General features: G+C 38.3%; 2 protein-coding genes across 4 annotated transcripts; both read right to left on the bottom strand.

Annotated features, from left to right (window-relative positions):
- Positions 1-111: 111 nt before the first annotated feature.
- On the bottom strand, positions 112-19,219 carry LOC123516757 (elongator complex protein 3). 3 transcript variants are annotated; one of them, XM_045276386.1, is made up of 12 exons: positions 18,507-19,219; positions 13,808-14,049; positions 13,325-13,528; positions 12,409-12,595; positions 7,471-7,600; positions 6,736-6,862; positions 5,926-6,143; positions 5,184-5,316; positions 4,734-4,861; positions 3,901-4,082; positions 2,405-2,491; positions 112-391 (listed from the first exon to the last, which is right to left on the bottom strand). In XM_045276386.1, the coding sequence occupies exons 1-11, from the start codon at positions 18,526-18,528 to the stop codon at positions 2,418-2,420; spliced, it is 1,647 nt and encodes a 548-aa protein (XP_045132321.1). In that variant the 5' UTR covers positions 18,529-19,219; the 3' UTR covers positions 112-391; positions 2,405-2,417. The 3 variants fall into 3 exon arrangements, with proteins under 3 accessions (XP_045132321.1, XP_045132320.1, XP_045132322.1); XM_045276385.1 differs by lacking the exon at positions 112-391 and having other exon boundaries at positions 1,953-2,491; positions 18,507-19,218; XM_045276387.1 differs by lacking the exons at positions 112-391; positions 18,507-19,219 and having other exon boundaries at positions 1,953-2,491; positions 13,325-13,560; positions 13,808-13,942.
- LOC123516756 lies at positions 8,811-11,323 on the bottom strand. Its single transcript, XM_045276384.1, has 2 exons — positions 11,179-11,323; positions 8,811-10,839 (listed from the first exon to the last, which is right to left on the bottom strand). The coding sequence occupies exon 2, from the start codon at positions 10,794-10,796 to the stop codon at positions 8,871-8,873; it is 1,926 nt and encodes a 641-aa protein (XP_045132319.1). The 5' UTR covers positions 10,797-10,839; positions 11,179-11,323; the 3' UTR covers positions 8,811-8,870.
- Positions 19,220-19,878: the final 659 nt, after the last annotated feature.

The following is a 19,878-nucleotide window of genomic DNA, read 5'->3' as shown; positions in this document are numbered from 1 at the left end:
TCTCTATTTATCTAATTTTTCCTTAAAGTTATGCACATTGTGTTCCATATATCTATCAATCTATGGGGGAAGCAGTTTTTCTTGAAGTCTCTTCTGTAGTTGTCTTTTCTGAATTTTAATCCATGTCCTCTTGTGTCCCTTCTGTCCCTCTTCAGCAGGTTGATCCTATCAGGAAGCTCCATATTATTAATTATTCTGTAGATGGTCAACAGGTTGCCTCTTTCTCTTCTCTGCTTCAATGTTGGTAATTCTAGTCTCTCCAGTCTTTTCATACATAAGAGCCGAAAAGGTTGGGGCCAGTTTGGTGGCCGTTCTTTGTATCCTTTCAATTTTCCCGATATTCTTCCTCGTGTTAGGTGACCACAGTACTGCTGCATACTCCAGGCGTGGTCTGATCAAGGATACCAATAACTTTTTCACCATATCTTCATCAATATATGAGAATGCAATTCTAATATTTCTCAGTAAGTTGTAGGTCTCACCAACAATTTTATTTATATGTTTATTGGGGGACATTTCCTTTGTTATGAGAACTCCCAGGTCCTTTTCGCTTTCCACCTTTTTAATCTTCTCTTCTCCAAGTGTGTGTGTGTGTGTGTGTGTGTGTGTGTGTGTGTGTGTGTGTGTGTGTGTGTGTGTGTGCGCGCGCGCTTCACTGTATGATCTGCTGCAGTCTCTGACGAGACAGCCAGACGTTATCCTACGGAACGAGCTCAGAGCTCATTATTTCCGATCTTTGGATAGGCCTGAGACACACCACACACCGGGACAAGGTCACAACTCCTCGATTTACATCCTGTACCTACTCACTGCAAGGTGAACAGGGGCTACACGTGAAAGGAGACACACCCAAATATCTCCACCCGGCTGGGGAATCGAACCCTGGTCCTCTGGCTTGTGAAGCCTGTGTGTGTGTGTTTACCAGAGTTGCACATGTGTGGTCCTGTCTCTAAATCTACATGTCAAAATTTTCTTTAGTTTGTGCACTTGTTACCAAAACTATCTCCTTTTACGTAGACCATTCTTTTTTTTTTTTTTTTTTTTTTTTTTGAAAACTATTCTTCTTTATGCTGTTGTAAGCATATTCCTTTCTTCAAATAGGGTGTCTCCTTTTACTTTCATCATTGCTTGTCTCTTTTACTTAGTGTCATTATCTACATAAGATAATGACACTCTTATTTACACATTTTTCAATGGTTATAAGATCTGTCTCCTTTGTTTCATGACACGTTAGTAGCATATATGATGGGATCATATTTACATTCCATTCTGATGTCATATTCTGTCTTGGGTTTATCTATAGACTCTGTCCATTGTCCTTGAGATTCTATTGCTACTCCTGCCCCAGGCAACCATGGTACTAAATGAGCTTCACTATGCTCTATCCTCAATCCAGAATGAATATGTTTCTTTGGCATAGTATACATCACTGTCTCTCCCTCCATTATCCCTGCTTATCATCCTTATTCCCATGTGTCTTCATACTTGATACTGCCTACAGTCCACCCCCCCCCCACTCCCTCTCTCTCTCCCCAATGTGAATGTGTTGCCTGTCAGCCCACACTTGAATTTCATGACATGGCTAAATAACGTCTGAAAATGCATGTGCTGACATAGAACTCTATATTTTATCAGGAATAACCAGTAGTGCCACTTGTAGTTAATTTTAAACCATGTTCATTATTATTTACTGAATCTTAGATGTACATATTAAAAAATTCACTCACTCAAATTTAAAGTGATCTGTGTTTGTCTGATGTTAATTTATTTTTGTGTTTGACTTATTTAATTTATTTTTGATACAAGTCATTATCAGTATGAAAAAATCTTGACAATTACCAATTTTCACTATTGTACTGTTGTAATCTTTTGTTATGGTTGTGATTTGTTAGGAAAAAAGGTACATCACCGACATTTTACAATACTGTTAAGGTGACTGAGTAAAACACTGGTTACATTGTCTTGTATGTTGTTTATATGGTAAACTCACTGAAACTTCAACACTTGTATATGTATAAGAGATTAGAGAAGATCCAACCATGTGTCTGTGTGAAATCAGACTATCTTGTCGTTGTCTACAATATTAACAGGAAATGACTCCTGATACAACACTTTGAGAGCCTGTACTACACACACACACACACACTGTTACACACCTTTTCATGTGTGTCCAATTCTACAATTATCAGATTACTTTAAGAATATGAACATTTTTTCCAAGAATTCAAGTAAAAATAAGAAAATACTCTAATTGCCAATAACAATTATTTGAGTAAATTTACAAATATATCCAAATCTGTTTGGTAATAATAACAAATTATGTGTATAAACAAATGTGGTATGTTTCCCAGGGTATTTATAATGTAGTGCCTTAAAGTCTTTAGTTAATGTAAAAAAAACATACCAGAGAGAGACCGCTACAGAGCCTTGGACATGTAGGGACCATCCAGCCGGTAGCCCAGTTTTCTGTAATAGTTACGGGTACCAACACCTGTGGAAAGGATACTTACTAATAATTATAATTTCCAGTCCAAAAGAGCACATGCACATACACAAGGTCATGTTAACATTCACCTATGTAAATGAAGAAAATGATGTCACTCTGATAACACCAAAATTGGAATATACTGTAGCACTGGAGTCGTAAGTACAAACAGTAGTAGTGACGTTATTGGCTTCAAGTTTGTAAGAGATGTACATCACTCTTGCAAGTTTTGTGCTTACTTTCTTCCTGAATAGAGCAATAAACTTGCAATGTTGAAAACAATTAAAAATGCCATTCTGGCCCAACCTCTGGGGCAGTGTTCAGTGGTAATGCTAACTGAAATACATGAAAAATATACAATGACAGGTAAATCTACCTGTGCAAGAAAACAACAGAAAGAATGTTGAATATACAAAAGCATTGTAGCGTTGGCTACGTATTTGAGTGGTGCTGCAGTGCATGTATGATTGTTGTGTGTAATGTATGCAGTCAAAACCTTGCAGGAAATAAATTTTTTTGTGTTAGTGAAGAAAATATACAAATAACACACCAATTCAGTGAAGAAAATATACAAATAACACACCAATTCAGTGGTTGTTAAGTGCCACTTTTAAGGCATAGAGAGCAACTCACTGCAACTGTCACCTGAGCTGCTCAACACAAAATTCAGTTGACATTTTGACACTCAGTAACACTTGAGTATTTGGTCATGATAGTCACTGATGATATGACATGATACTCATCCTGTGATGGGTATGCAGGTTAAGATATTATTGTGTGGATAACAATAAAGAAGTAGTTATCTTACAGTGTAGAAAACAAAGCTTAGATGGCATGAAGGTGTGTGTGTGTGTAATTAACCTAGGTTGCCTACTGGTCACCCATCCAGTCTTTCCCATTACGGAACGAGCTCAGAGATCATAGACTGATCTTCGGGTAGGAATGAGACCACAACACACTCCACACACCAGGAAAGCGAGGCCACAACCCCTCGAGTTACATCCAGTACCTATTTACTGCTAGGTGAACAGGGGCCACACACAGAGAGGCATGCCCATTTGCCTCTCCGCTTACCAGGACTCGAACCCGGGCCTCTCATTTGTGAGTTGAGCGTGCTAACCACTACACTACGCGGTGTGTGGGTGTGGGTGTGTGTGTGTGTGTGTGTGTGTGTGTGCGTGCGTGCGTGCGCACGTGAGTGAATGAAAACAAAGGAGGAGAAAATACACTTGTGAGAGCTATAGTGTGTGTGTGTGTGCTCGTATACCAAGGCAAGTTTTTTAAATATTTGAGCTTGTAAGGTGAGATGCTCATATCCCAAAAACCACTGTAATACTAATGATATTATTAATAATAAAAATAATAATGATAATAATAGTAAGTATTTATTTTCTTCTGTATCATTGGAGAGTTACCTGAGATGACCGCAATCTTGTGTGAACCATGTTCTTCTCTGGATATCCTTTCAGCTTCCTCCATGAGCAGTGTGCCAAAGCCTTGATGCTGGAACTTTGTGGGATCTCGAGCACTAACTGGCACTACAGATCCATAAACGTGTAGCTCCCTCACCACTGACACACCATCCACCAACTCTGGTCTTGTTTAACCATGAAAATTAAAAATAAAAAACTGTACCAATGTAATCTCATCATAATCATTAATTTAGTATTATGTGCATGCAAACTCTTAAAAAACCCGATCCTTTCTGTCATATTAAACACTGCAAACATAAACGGACCCCATACTGAACCTCCACTAACTACTTTAAGTTGAAACTCCTGGTCTCTAATAATTGTTCTCATATCTCTATTGCTTAAGAAATCTTCCTTCCACTTCAATATAAAGGGAGATACCATCTATCCATCCATTTTGCTCTTGTAATATGTCAATAATTCATAGGTACAAACAAATCAGGTTAGTTGTACATTATTTTCCCCTATGAAAATTGAACTCTAAGGAACATCACTATTAACAGACTTTGAAGTAAGTATAGTGACTGCCTACCATGGCAGAAATAAAATAAAATGGGCTACAGAGGAAACAGATAATGTTAGAGAGAAAGACAGAAACCATAGGAGGATAGTTTGAAAACCAAAAGCTTTGTACTGACTTTATCAAAAGTTTTTAATATGTGTAAGCCTTAAACATATCAAATTTTCCCTGTTGCCTTAGACCACCAAAATCCTATCTGGTGTGATGCAGTGCTGTGGCTGGAATACTGTTTGGAACACTTTCTAGAGTCACTAACCTGAAGGTATGTTCAGAACACTTTCTAAGACGTAACAACCCGACCAGGATGTCTTGCTGTGGATCTTCATAAGAAAGGAAAGTTTCCCAGCCTCCATTAGCCACATAATCACGCCGGATAAGCTCCACCTTTAATGATAACACTTTTTGTGATATAGGTTCATAAGTACGTATCAGCTTAACATTGTCACTGAAATTCAAAAGTAAAGAGTAATCCATGCTTCCTAGATAAAGCAAACACCCTAATTTCTATTCATTTACTTTTTCAACTTTTTTTTTCTGGAGCAGGAGGGGAGAATATTTGTACAACAAAATAACACTATCCATGAGTAGTTATGTAAAAAACAAGTGATTTCAAATTTCAAGAATGGCAATCTGATTTTGTGGCAAGACACTAAACATATTCTTAAAACTATGACATTTAGGACTTGTAAACGGGATTTAAACTCACTTCATAAGGACGGACTTTGTGATGGATTTCTTGGATGCCAACTTCTCTTGTGCGCACATCTCGACACTCTGTTCCCAGGTCCTTCATGCGCGCCAAAGCCAGCTCTCGTAAGTTACCGTGCTCCACACCTGAGCTGAGGACAACAAGGCAATTCAGAAACCAGGAAAAGGAAAGAGAAATTTCAGTACAGATATCATCTCAGTCTCCATGGTGCTCACCCTCATTTTTTTTTTTAGGCAGTTCCATGCTTAGCAATGGGATTGTGGTGTGGTCCACTGAGGATGCATGAATACATAAGAAAAGGCTGAGCACAAAGGAGACAGATGATGTATGTATCTAATTGCAGGCTGCCATCATTAATATCTATCTGGCTTCACAAGTTGGAGAGAGAGTACTTCCTCAATTTTGCTCATTCCATACTCAGGTGTATACAGTACATACTCTCTCTCGCAGAGAAAGAAATGTCCATGTACTAAACAATAAAACAAGTGAAAAATATTAACCTTTTTTTTTCAATTGTCCCAAGTTTTCTGGTTAAAATTAGTTGTCCTAAGTTCTTTTGTGATGACTGTAATTGAGGAAGTGGGTAAGAGAGGGCAGAGTAGTAGAGAGAGACCAGAGATAAGAGAGGCCAGGTCTAATGGTGGCCATGACAAGCAATGCCAGTATATTCCATTAACCACCCATTCTATCTCATGGAAGAGCAAGCAGACTTTGGTCCTGCAAAACCATGGTGACTTACCTGACAAGTGGCATGGGTATGTCCCTCTGAACTCTGTATACTCTCACCCATGGAGGTACCAATGAGAGGATGGTGGCCACCAGGTCAACCAGGGTATTTGGAGGATAGCTCTTATAACGACCCGTCTTCCATAACTCATAAAGACCTGTCCCACGAATAACCAAGGTGGGATAGATTTTCAATCCATCAGGTCGGAATGCTGGGTTCTCAAAGAATTCCTGTTAAAGTGTCAAAATGTTAATACAAATATCCAATCGATTTATCAAAGAAGTTATTACATAAAAGGAAAGTGTGAAAAAAAAAAAACATGCATATCCAATGATTACTCTTTTGGGAAAATTTTTACAAAGATGGATGCAGAGAAGGATAGGAGTCACACATCTGGTAAGAACTCTAGACAAACAATACACACCCTGGCCTACAGCACAATGCAAGCTTTCTGCCAAATGCCTCTCTTACCTGACCTTCCCTGCCCCACTCTCACTCTCATGAGCAACCCAATGTTGCTAATGTCGTGGCAAACAAGTGGTTTATCCACATGAATAAATCTACATTAGACCCAAATTTAAGAATGTTAGTTTGTAGTGTAGTGGTTTAACAGGTTAGGTTATTTGTAAATTGCACTTAATCTGTTTCCTAACTGGAAGCTTTGGATAACTCTACATTAAATGTTGCCTAAAGAAACAAAGATATGTTCTTGCTGACTATATATATAAGTCTTTCTAAGATGTAAGAATGTCGTCAATAACTTTGATTTTGATATAAATATTAATAAAACTAATAAGAACATAATAAAGTCTGCAGCCTTACAATGAACTGCTCCACATCTCGCTCATAGTCCACATTTGGGAGATCCGGCATCATGTGGGTAACCACCTTGAAGCCGGCATCCTTAGAATAATGGAAGCTTTCACTGACAGCCCTCACTGTGTGTCCTCTGAGGAGAACATTAACATCAATTCAGTCAAATTAAAATGTTACAAGTAGTATATAAAAGGTAACATTATGGTGAAGTAGATATACTGTTATGAAAATATCAAACCATTAAAAAGAGAATAGAAGCCGAGTAATGAATAAATAGTCATTTCATCTGTAATACAATAATAAAAAAATTATATGCAACCATGTTACAGATGCCACTCAAAGGAAATAACTTAAGTCTATGAAACATTCATGAAACAAATATTTTCAGAAACACCTTAAACACAGATCTTAACACCTTGCATAACTATAGGGAACAATAGGATGGCTTCCAGAGAAATGAGAAATCAAAGTTTTTAAGGGGGGATAGATTGAAAAAATTTGAATATGCAATGGAAAAATGTAAGGAGAGGACTCTTGTGTCAGTTCTGAAAGGCATGTGGCAGATATACACAGCTGGAACACTGAAGTTCAAGGTTAACCACAAATACTAATTTTTCCCGGTATGATGTCTTTGACTTGTGGTAAAATTATGTTCATAGCCTCATATCTTCAATAGCTTGAACACCTTTCTTATTCTCTTCAAAAACAATGCCTCAAGATCTAAAATAATGTAGCACACACCTGTTTGTGTCTCTGGCCACATCCTCATACACTGACTGCACTCCAATTTCCAGGCGTGTGCAGCCATAACGCAGCATGTCAGACAGATGGCGCTTGAGGCAGTAGTCAGGACGAGTCTCAATGGTGATACCTGAAACAGTTTCCTTTAAATGTCCATGGGAGTGGTTCAAAACCTTTTTAAATATGCATGCCAAAATCAGCCAAATCTGTGACAGATAACTAAAAAATTTGTTATAACATTATTTGATATCTCTTATGTATTTGAAGACATTTTTTAAATGATAAAAATAATAAAAATCACTACATTATTGTAAATGTTTTTAGACAAACAGAGAATATTTTTGTTAATTAAACTTTGAACATGAGAAAGTTGAAATGGACAAGTAGAGGGAAAGGAAGTAAGATAGAAGGAAGAAAGAAGGACAAGTTGACATAACAACATGAACCATACACTCAACCCTTGTATTTCTGGAGTAAATGGTGCAGACACTGGTCCAGACAATGAAAAGTCCAGACAACACAAATGGTCCTTTGTCTACCAAATATGATCATTTGTTGCCTTAGACTTTATCAAAGCTAACCTAACAGTAATAGCCGAGCACGGGAAAAAAAAACTTCATAGGCATGAAGTACAATGAGCATACTACCATGGTAATAGGGTTTCCTGTTTTCGGGATTTTATGGCATCCCGGGATTCCGGGAAAAAATCCAGACTTTTCCCGGGATCCCGGGATTTCCGTAGCAGATAATGTGCTCTATTATAATTCGTAAGTGAACCTCAGTTGGACTTTTTTTTTTTTTTTTTTTTTTTTAGTAACGAGCGACTCTTAGAGTATAAAAAAAGACAGAGAAACTACGTGTGAAAGTATGAAGAAAGTATTTTAAATGACATGGAGTTTCCTTATATGTATAGAATATGAATATTTGCATATTACCATATCCATATAGAAGCTTGGCCAGTGGCACTGACCACCTCCACTGACCCCATCAAGCTACCATGTTCCACAATATTGTAATTTGTAAACAACACAGAAAATGAAACTATGGAATATCTTTTGCATATATTCAATAACATGGGTAAAATAATTAGGACATCATATTCCAAAAACTAATATATGAATAAATAAATAAATGAAAACACTGAAAGTTCCGAAATGCCCTGAATTTAAAGAAAAGTAGATATTATCTGGTATTTTCCCATTAAATTCAAATAAAGCTCAAGAAAATGAAAATTCCGTAATGCACATACCAAATTATAAGAAGAATATTTTGAATTTAGGCCTAACTCTCCAGACGTGGCAAACAAAAAGAGGGAGGGAATTTAAGCACTCAATGCTAGAGTATGGAATGACCTGTTAAAAAAAAAAAAAATCAGACAGCTGCAAATGCAGTCATACACCCTAAGAATTGTTCTTGAAATAACTTTTCAAAAAGCACAAACAGTCAATACTGTGATCACTGAGCTTTGATCTTAGTTTGGTAATAAAAAGACCAGCTGCTGAAAAAGCCCTTTCCGATTCAACAGACGTTGGTGGTACAGAGTTGAGAGCCTGGAACAATTTCTCTAAATTCTGTGTTCTGTCCCCAGTTGCCTCAAATACACTAAATTCCTTCGCAATGTAGTTACACTCATTTCTTTTTTTACTTTGTGTCTGAATCTGATCTATGGCTGCCTGGAGTTTATCAGTGAGTGAATTTTGTTGATTTACAGATGTTTCCACATTATCACTAGTTGTAGTTTCTTCATCACTTACTTGGAACAGTCTTCCTAACAACTGTTTAGCTGACTCCACGATGGCAGACTTACGGGGTAATGCTAATCTTTCCTCACAGTTGTTATAAGCCTTCCCACAATGCAGGTATTTCATAAGGCCTACGAGAACCGCACTCCTCCTTTCATTTATTCTGTTGTTGAGAGAATTTTGCAGTTTCATCGAAAATGATGACTGTTGTTCATTCAGTTCTTTCAACATGAATGAAAACACACCTTCAGCAGTAAGAATAGTTGTACCTCTGCATCCCATCCTCTCTGCCCCTAGTTTTACTGGTTGCAGTGCTGTTACTAAGTCATTGAGCACTTTTAATTCCCCATTTGTGATGTTCATTTCCATATTACAGTCAATCATAGCTTTAGCAACTGAGTTTTTTACTTTCAGGAATCGCTCTAGCATGTCTAGCAAGCTGTTCCACCTTGTCTTAGAGTCGAGCTTTAGCATCAGTTCTTTGCCATATTCACTAACAACATACCTCTGCAGCTTCTCATTTCTTGTGGGTGATTTCCTGAACATCTTCACAATTTTTCTGACTTTGTTGATTGTGACAGACAAATCAATGTTCCCTTCTTCATCATCTTCCAGATCCTCTAACCTAATATTTTCCAAATCCTCATCTGATACCACCTCAATCATACCACTGAACTCTTCTTCCTCTTGCACAGCTTCCACATCATCTGCTTCCTCTTCTTGGAGATAGGTAACATTTCTCCTTTCCAAACTAACTAAGTTATCATTTGTTTTCTTGTAGAGAACATCGCAAACAGCAAGATGTATTCCATGAGCATAACACATATGATGACAGGTCTTAATCAGTTTGCCAAACTTAACCATGACACTGGCTCCATCAGTTACACATGCAACTACATCTCTTTCCAAGTTTACCTGAAAATCGGCTAACTTATTCTCAACTACCTCAACAGCAGTCTCTGCTGGTAGTGAACCTGTGATTCTAACCATTCCTAAATTCCAAAAGGTGTCACTAGTATGTAAATTTATGTTCATGTACCTCTTGTTTTTTAGTGAAGTATACTCATCAAGAGATAATCCAAACCTAACCCCAACATGTCTCCTTTTGTTAATATCAAATATCACCCTTTCTTTTGCAACGTTGTACTGCTTATGTACAAGATCCATAACAAGAGTTGGACTTTGAGGCAATTTGTATCCCCTTGCAAGCATTGATGTCTTTATGAACTCACTCTTGGCGATGGCATTTATGGAAAATCCATCTACTGCAGCTAGCTTCCCAACGATTTCTTCTTTCGTCTCCTCCTTCTTCAAAAAACCAGTCATTTTCCTTTGCACAGAACTCCTTTTCACCTCACTCGCATCTTTATGAGGAGACTTGTCTGAAGGACGTTTGAGATTTTCTGTTTTTTCAATTGAGTGTTTGCTCTTGAGGTGACGAATCATACCACTAGTAGACCATCCTCTGCACTTTATAACTGCAAGACACTTTCTACATCGCGATGATTCTTCACATTTAAGTTTTTCAAAATATTTCCAAGCATAAGACTCAGTACTGGTTGTTGCTTCTGCCTCGTCTGCCATTTTAATGGTTATGTAGAGTCAGATACGTAATTCAGTAAATCACCTGAAGAAGAAAAAAAAAAAAAAAAAAAAAAACATTCTCTATAATCACTATAAGGATGATGTTCATGTCACATAATCATATCCATGATACAGACCCCATATTTGTAGTCTGTAACACGAAAACTCAATAAAGAACTCACATTCAAAGACACAGATATGACGAATAGGCGACTTATTTTTTGTTTTGTTTTGTTTTTACACTATTATTTATTTACTGGCTCAGCCACCGAAGTAGAATTATGGTTAGAACAAAGAAATTATTATGATAGCAATTAGCATGAAGCAGGCCACACCAACTCCTTTCACATTACAAAATTAACACACGTTACACAGTACACACCTTTACACAGGGATGGAACAGAATAGACTAAGCTCACTCACTGCCAGAAGTGTACGAGAACAGTACGTGTCGGGCCGACAGTCCGACACGTACTGTTCTCGTACAGCTGATTTAGCCCATCGCTGTCTCGCTCCCAAGTCCTAACCCAGGCATCTCTCTCTCTCTCTCTCTCTCTCTCATACATTTTCGTATTTTGTAGCCGACATAAGAGAGAGAAAAAAAAAAAAAAAAATATCCCGGTCCCGGGATTTCGTAAATTTCCCGGGAAGGAAAAAAAAAAAAAAAAAAAAAAAAACATTTATGGCCGGGATCCCGGGAAGGAAAACCCTACATGGTAACAGGCCGGTTTGGCAATGGGCCACTTTGCCAATGTTCTCTGGATGGTTCAACAAATCTTCGACAAGCTGTCCAATGATAAAAAAAAAAAAAAAAAAAAAAAAATGCATTAAATACTGAGAGAGAGAGAGAGAGAGAGAGAGAGAGAGAGAGAGAGAGAGAGAGAGAGAGAGAGAGAGAGAAAATTTTGTGTGTAATAACAGTAGTATTAGGGGTATCCTAAGGTCAAATATATGGTAGGTGGCCTCAAAACAACAACCTTGATTTAATGATCATTGTGGTCCTCAGTAATCAAACAATCAAAGCACCGACAAATAAGCATCTGCGTTTAAGTTTTATAGACAGTATCGGTAAACTGGCACACTGGCGAATCATCCAGCTGGACGTTTAACCGGTGAATGAAATAAAACAATTTGCCAATGCTAGGCGAATTGGAACACTGCCAAACCATCCTTAAACCACTACCACAACACTGGGGATATTTATCCCCACCAATCACTGCTGCACATACCACTTCATAACTGTGACATCTAATGCAGCATCTTTTCCAGTCCTTATATCTTTACTTGGTGCACCTTTACTGCTTTTACTTGATGATGCATCCACACAGTATATGGCAGAATATTCTACCAGCTTATCTTTGATTTTCTTATGTCAGACAGTTTGTTTTGCCACACTATATTCCTCCCATTTCTTGGCCATCTACACTCAAGTTAACAAATTTTTATCTGGACAACTTATGGATAAACCAAAAACAAGGGTCAAGTGTACTTGTCTCATCTAAACACTTTTCTAATGGCTCAGGCAGGATGTTGCCTTCAATTATCCATAAACCTAAGCCATAAAAATTGAGGCATGTGGAAATGGATATACAACAGCTCCCTCAGTGCCTACCTATGCACTTTGTTGAACTCTGTTCTGAAAATTTGACAGCTTCAGCAACAGTGGAGGATGAGTGGCCAGAGAGAGCATCATGAAGGTTCAAAATGAAGTTATCCCGATAGTCCTCAGGTAAAGCCATGAAGGTTCCACCCATGATGATGAACTCCACTTTGTCAACATTGTGTCCAAGTTGCTGTAACTGAAAAAGAAAAAGACAATAAACATTTTGTCATACCCATTGCCTTCTGTTCTACCTATCACTCATCCAATCCTATCTCATTACTAATTACAGATCATGAGATTGGCTCTGTTTCCATGATTCTGACATTTCACTTCAAAGTATACAATGAATAAATATTATTGCTTTTCTGAGACCATCTATGAAATTTTGTCTAAAAAAGATGGTGGTAAAATTAGGAATGCCTAGTGATAAATAAAAGGGTGAACTGACTTTGACTTGGGCAAGAGTTGAAAGAATGGTTGTACAGTGCAGAGTAACTGTTAAAATATGAAGTGATCTTAATATAGATGGAGTACCAAATTCAAAAGAACTTAACAAATCTAGACCTGTACAAAAAACTAAGTGAGACAAAACACTGGCCCATCCACCATAACATGAACAAGGGTGACTATTATCAACATTTATGAAGCTTTTTAGGAAAATATTGTAGATATTCATCTCGCATTTCAAACATAACAATCATCATTTCTATTAAATTATTTTCCAGCATTAACTTTTTCTTCAATAAGAATGTGCAACAAGGAAGATTTCTATTTCTATCCGTTTTTCCAATCATGGTAGCTACTTTATCAGTGAAAAATGAGAAAAGCAACTACCAAAAAACATGATAATGGGCTTAGCAGTGAATATCAACAAAGTGGAGTACTATACTATACATGCCTTCACACTGCATAATGATCCACCCACCTGCTCTAGCCTGTGCCTTGTCTGCAAGTATGGGTTGTACCGAGCTCTAATAGCCCGCATGGATGTGGGCTCATAACCAGTGTAGCTTTGAGTGGAATATTCAAAGTCAGAATCAGGTCCCCCGGGGCAGTACACACATATATTACCAGTCATATTGATGTGAGGACAACGGTGAGGTTTGCACATCACAGCCACCACTGCAATCTGAAGGGAGCAAAAATGTTCCATATCACTTCCTGAGAGAGAGAGAGAGAGAGAGAGAGAGAGAGAGAGAGAGAGAGAGAGAGAGAGAGAGAGAGAGAGAGAGAGAGAGAGAGAGAGAGAGAGAGAGAGAGAGAGAGAGAGAGAGAGACTTTACTTTAGCAATAAGTAAATATCATCTCTACCATTCAAGACTGTATGGAATAACTATTTTCAAACCAGTAAAAACATTTCAGTATGTAAAAAAATTTCAAGGTTTCACACTTTCAACTATGAACTCACTCCGGAAGCAGTTCTAACAGGCTTTGCACGTAATTTTGGAAGAAGAACTTTCTTGTGTTCCTGAGGTACAGCAGCAATGATGTCCACTAGCCTTGGTGAGGATTGCAGGCCATATTTAGATGATATCCGTGTCTTCAACTTGTTAAGATTCACATCTCGTTTTTCCTGCTGTGCTTTGATTAGCTCTTGGACAATCTCCCCAACAGTAAGCATGCGCAGCTCCTCTTTGGACAGTGATGGACCTGATGACAAAAAAAACATCATCATGAAACAAACACCTATACAAATGTTTTATGTAGTGTTTGCAAAGAAGTCACTCTAAGATTTCTTTTAACTTGACAAACAAGTGTGTCTCTTCTAAGTGGCATAATACTACAAAACTTACCGGTGATTCTCAATTTTAAGTCAGTTTTACTTAAGAAATTTATTACTATCTTTACCCAGTAACTCCAAACTTTGAAGACACTTAAAGTCCATTCAAAATCATAAGGAGAAATTGGCATTAAAGAAAATTATAATAATTACTCCTTCCGTCACATAAAAAAAAAAATAAATAAAAAAAAAAAAAAAAAAAACTTCAGTCTGGTATTTTTGGCAACTGATTATCTAATTTCTTAAAGCCTGCATAATGTGTACAATTCCCACTGCTGCCCTGCTGTCTCTTCCCTCATTCACACTGCAACCACATTCATGACAACATCACGAGCATCTATTATGGAAGAGGAGTGGGTGTGGGGGACATGTCCCTATCACTTTTCAGACTGAGAGGGATATAGTACACAATTACTTAAGTTATACTAATTTTGGCACAGGCCGAACAGAATATGAGATATTGTTAAATTTCAAAGTAGCACAAGGTGACTATAATGTGCCTTAACAGACACTGCATGTGGCCTCAAAATGTCTCAGAAATGGGTCAATTAGCCCAGCTGTTTGCCTTGCTAACTCTCTTTAAAGAATACCTATGTGTATTAGATCAGGTGTTTAGAATACATGTACATTCTTTACTTGAACAAAGCCATAGGGGTTTCATCAAAGATAGGTTAAGCTATAAAAAAAAATAAAATAAAAATAAATAAATAAATAATAATAATAATAATAATAATAATAATCGTAAATCTTTAGAACAGGACCTCCTCTCTAATCTGTGCAATAATAACACAAAATGATGAGTAGTTAATGGAGAACACATACCTTGTGGTCTTGTTTGGGGGTCACACACGGTTATGTCACATTGCCTCACAGAAATTAGAGACGTCACTCGGAGTCTAAGTCCAAATAGTAAACATTGGTATTGTCTATTGTATATATCTGGGGTTTGTGGGTAACAGGAAGTGACTGTCTGTTGTTCACATCCTGGGTTTGTGGGTAACTACTGAATAGGATTCTTATTGTGTCTATAGTTCTTTTGTCCAATGACGTGCCACCACCTCTTAACACCACAAGCTGCGCCAATGGGAATTTGCTATATGTATTCGTAGGCGGGGCACAGCTGGGCAGACAGGTGCACAGAGATCTGTGTGTGCAGTTCAGCCATGGCCACCAGTGACATTAGGTGTAAAGATTGCGAATTTGATTACTGGGAAATCATCGCTCGTGTGATGCAAGTCAATGTACAATCGAGAAGAGGACCAGCCAGGACCTTCATCCTTTCATTAAGGTATTGGTAGAGGTAGGGCATATTGTGTGAAGCTATAAGAGTACCGGTGTGGGGGAAGGGAAGCTGCCCCAAAGCAAGGATACGGTAGGTTATGTTTATGTTAGGGTTAGGTTAGTGTTGCAGGGGGGTTCCCCCCGGCTAGGTTAGGTTACGTTAGGTTAGGTTTATGTTAGGGTTAGGTTAGTGTTGTAGGGGAGGATCTGGGGGGGGACAGCCCCCCCCAGTTAGGTTAGGTTAGGTTTTTGTCCTTAGATTTTTTTGGATCGCCATATCTCACCTCTTTTGGCTCCCCCCCAAACCCCCGATTCCCCACGTGCCCCCAAGCTTGTGAGGGTAAGGGGGTAATAGAAAAGAATATGTAAGGAGTTGCTGTTCTATAGATTTACCATAATAATAAACACGTAAATAAATAAGTAAATGAAAAAAAAATTGGTAAAATTCCCGTAGACTTTTCAGCAACTATATATGTTGATTTATCGTCTCCCACCCAATACCCGACAAATCCCCCAGCTTGTTTGAGGTGGGGGGCGAATTACAAATAATCACCCTAAAAAATTACCAATCTAATGAGATCTTCAAATGATTTCCAGCTCACTAATGTCGCGCGCCGACCTCAAGCCTGACACCGGCACGTCTAAATACTATCGGAACACTATCGGAACAGAAATACTATCGGAACACTACTATCGGAACACAAAAAGTGACCAATTATGGATAAATATACAAGAAATCAAGTTAGTAATGGGATGTAAACGTTGCTAAGAACATGAACAATTAAGAATTAATAATTACATTGACTTTTTTGCCTCTATATGCCAAGGGTGAGTGTGGTACGGACAGCGGCTGCGCCTGCGCCGCTGCGGCTCAGTTGGTGTCGAGCTGGGTAAAGGAGAGGGAGTGTGAGCCGGCTCTAGTGTCGGGAGTTTCCCCACACATATCAGATTCTTTTGGTAATTGACTGGTGAACACGCTGCTGTTTTTCTAATCAATTGCGATTTTATATTGACCTTAGTTTGTCAACTTCTGGCTTTATATTGATATTCAATTGCTCTGTACGCGTTTGGTAAACTGTGACTGTAATTAAGTCTAGCTTGGGTTCACTGCTTAACTGTTACTATGGGAAGAAAGAGAGCCGCTGCTGCTTCAGTCAGTAAGACTAGCAAACGCAGTAAAAGCTCTGCTGAGTTTCCATGTGGGATTTGCACTGAAGAGTGTCATTTGGACACTATACAGTGCGGCACATGCAAGAAATGGTTCCATAGGAAATGTGAAAATTTGAGTGACTTGGAATTTGAGGCACTTGGCACAATGGACACTGATTATAACTGTCACAACTGTGTGAGTGGTAATGATGGATATTTTGATTTCTTGGCCGCACTTATGCGACTTAGTTTGGCTGCTAAGTGTGGTAGTGTTGCCCTTGGTGAGGCTATTATGAGGGAAGGTATTTCATTGCCCAAGGATTGCAGATTCCGAACTGATAGGCCTGCAAATAAGGCTCATTACACTTTGGACCAAACTGCTCTTGGCCTTCTTAATGCAGGTGGACTTAGTAAATTAGCCGAAAACAGTATTCCTTGTTAGGTGAATGGAAATGGGAATTGCTTGTTCAATAGTGCATCAGTTTGGCTTTGTGGAAACGAATCATTGGCAGCAGAATTGCGTGTCCGATGTGTTGTGGAAATGTTAGAAAATGAGAAATATTACAATGAAATTCCAATGTCTGACACTTACAGATTACTTTCACCCAAATATGATCAAGCTATATATGATTGTGCAATTAATGGCAGATATTCCTCTGTTTGGACAGTTATGGCACTTGCATCAGTTTTGCGTAGGAAAGTCAGACTTGTGTATCCTCCAATTAATGGTACAGCTGATTTGGCTCACACAGCTCTCCATGATGTTTTTGATCCTTTTGGACACAAAATTGAACAAGATGAGGTTGTAATAATGTGGACTGTGTTTGGTAATAAGCATCTTCACTCAGGAATCTGGACTCCAGATCATTTTGTTCCCTTGTTGCCTAAAAGTAGAAGCAAACTAAATGCAAAGCTTTACGTTCCTGACAATATACCTACGCAAATTACAAAAATGAAGGAATTCTCTACAGAAACATGTGTCATAAATGACTCCTGGGTTTCAGACAATGATGGTTACAGGGAAACTTGCAGTATTAGCAGCTACGATGAGGAATTCCCTCCACTTTCTAGTGAAATTATTTCTCCAAATAAGAATGTTGACAGTTCAAAAGTAGATGATAGCAACAATGATGTTCAGGAAGAGTGTGATGCGAGTATCAACTCAGATATAAAAAATAAGGGATCTGATTCTGAGACAGAGCCTCCTTTGCCAAAAGCAGTTGGTGGCCAATCGATCAGTAAATTTCTGGACTTGGAAGAGGTTATCCAAACTTTATTAAGTTCAGATAAAGGTAGTATCTTACATGCTGTGCCAGACAATGACAAGAGCAACCTGTATTTCCTGGTTGACAATTCTGATAACATAAGAAGAGAAACCAAAACTAAGAGTTTTTTTTTTATGACTGTGGAGCATGGGATTCTAGCAAAGCAAAGACAGAAAGGTTGTATGTAACTGATGGACCTAATGACACCCTTCTGACATTATATTTTAGAAATGGAGTTTACAACTTGGCCAAACGGGTTAATGGAAAGAAAACTCTAGTACCCTTAGACCCCCAGCCAAATCAATCAGATGTGACCATAATTACAAGGTACAGTGTATCCCTGAAAAGAGATCCCAATTTCAAAAAACGTGTCTTCTGGTTTGAAACTGGCCATGAAATTGCTCTCCATGAATATATGGGCACTTTCCCTAATACCAGAGAATTTCATGGTAACAGAACTAGTCATAACATGAAATACCTGAGAACAGACCCAAAAGTTCTGGGTGATATGAAAAAACGATTAAAATATGCCCCAGTTGATAGTAGTGTTCCGATAGTATTTATGTTCCGATAGTGTTTAGACGTGCCCGCCTGACACTAACCAAGATGTGAAAACTCAAATGTCAACCTACCTTTCTTACGATTTTGTCCCATATTGCCTCGGTATGACCAGCAAAGCACGGCGTCTGCAGGGTATCACTCAAGCTCCCTATGAGTGGTGAGGCAGCAGCAGAGTTGTATCACGTGTGAGGCAACACTGCACACACTTACGCACTCACACCTCCCCACTTGGATTAGGACATATATTACTGGATTCGTCTTCTTATCACACAACCCTTCGTCTCTGTGAACTGCAATTTACACATTACAGCCTATGCACAGTCTACACAACCTCCCGGGACAGCTGAGCGCCACACACACACGGTACACACATGTACAGACCGTCACCACAACACATGAATATAAGCACCAATAAATCCAGGTTGGGTAAGTCGTAAACACACTACTAATGCTTATAATTCTACCTAGTAGCTGTATTTTCACTTGTAAGCTTTTTTATAAGTCATCTTTTTATTTATTTTCTAAGTAAGAAGGGCACTGGATGAAGATAACAAAACCGTAATGAAGAAGAAAAAAAAGGTGCCGATGGTCCATCTTCTTTTAACCATTTACGCTTTGTACATATTCGTAGGTCCTGTTCCCTGCAGTTTTCTAGTCTCAGTCCTTCAGCAGCCTGCAGAAGGAAAGAACGAAGAGCAACAAGTCGGGAACACATGCATTTCCACTATCGTTTTCTCCACGCCTGCTCTAAAAACTTTTTGGCTGCACCTACAACTGACTTCCTATCACTCTCCATCTCTCCTTGGTCTCTCTCTCTCTCTCTCTCTCTCTCTCTCTCTCTCATATATATATATATATATATATATATATATATATATATATATATATATATATATATATATATATATATATATAATCAATCCTCCTGTAGTAGTCATGTATACATATGACAATACCATCTTCATCCTTACAAACTAACAAACTGCTTCACTTACTCAATAAATCGGCCGGGCAAATGATAACAAATAATTTCACAAGTCATGGATCCAGGGCTGTCTCCGACTAAAATGGGGCCCTAAGTGAAAAAAAAAAAAAAAAAATTCATGGCCCTCTCCCCCAACCCATACCCTATCCCAAATGCGTATTAGGTTGAGTTGAGTTTAGTTATAGGTCGGGAGAGATGCCTTTGTATCGGCTCTCCCTGACGTATTTTTCTGGCTGTCGGGATGTTTTCTTCTTTTACTTATTGGTTTCTGTTATCGTCTTCTATTTCCTTGATCTTCTTTTGTCTTACATTCCAAAATTTTTGCAGAGTTGTTTTTGTTTCTTGTATGTCTGTATTATTAATAAGCAGATCCCCTATTATTTTTTCAGTATTTTCCTGGTATGGCTGCTGTAATGTTTTATTTTTCTGTCTTTCTGTGGCATAGGCAGAGCACCAGA

The sequence above is a fragment of the Portunus trituberculatus genome, chromosome 41, assembly GCF_017591435.1.
Source record: "Portunus trituberculatus isolate SZX2019 chromosome 41, ASM1759143v1, whole genome shotgun sequence".
NCBI classification, from domain to species: Eukaryota; Metazoa; Arthropoda; class Malacostraca; order Decapoda; family Portunidae; genus Portunus; species Portunus trituberculatus.
This window is presented reverse-complemented; position numbering and strand designations above follow the sequence as displayed.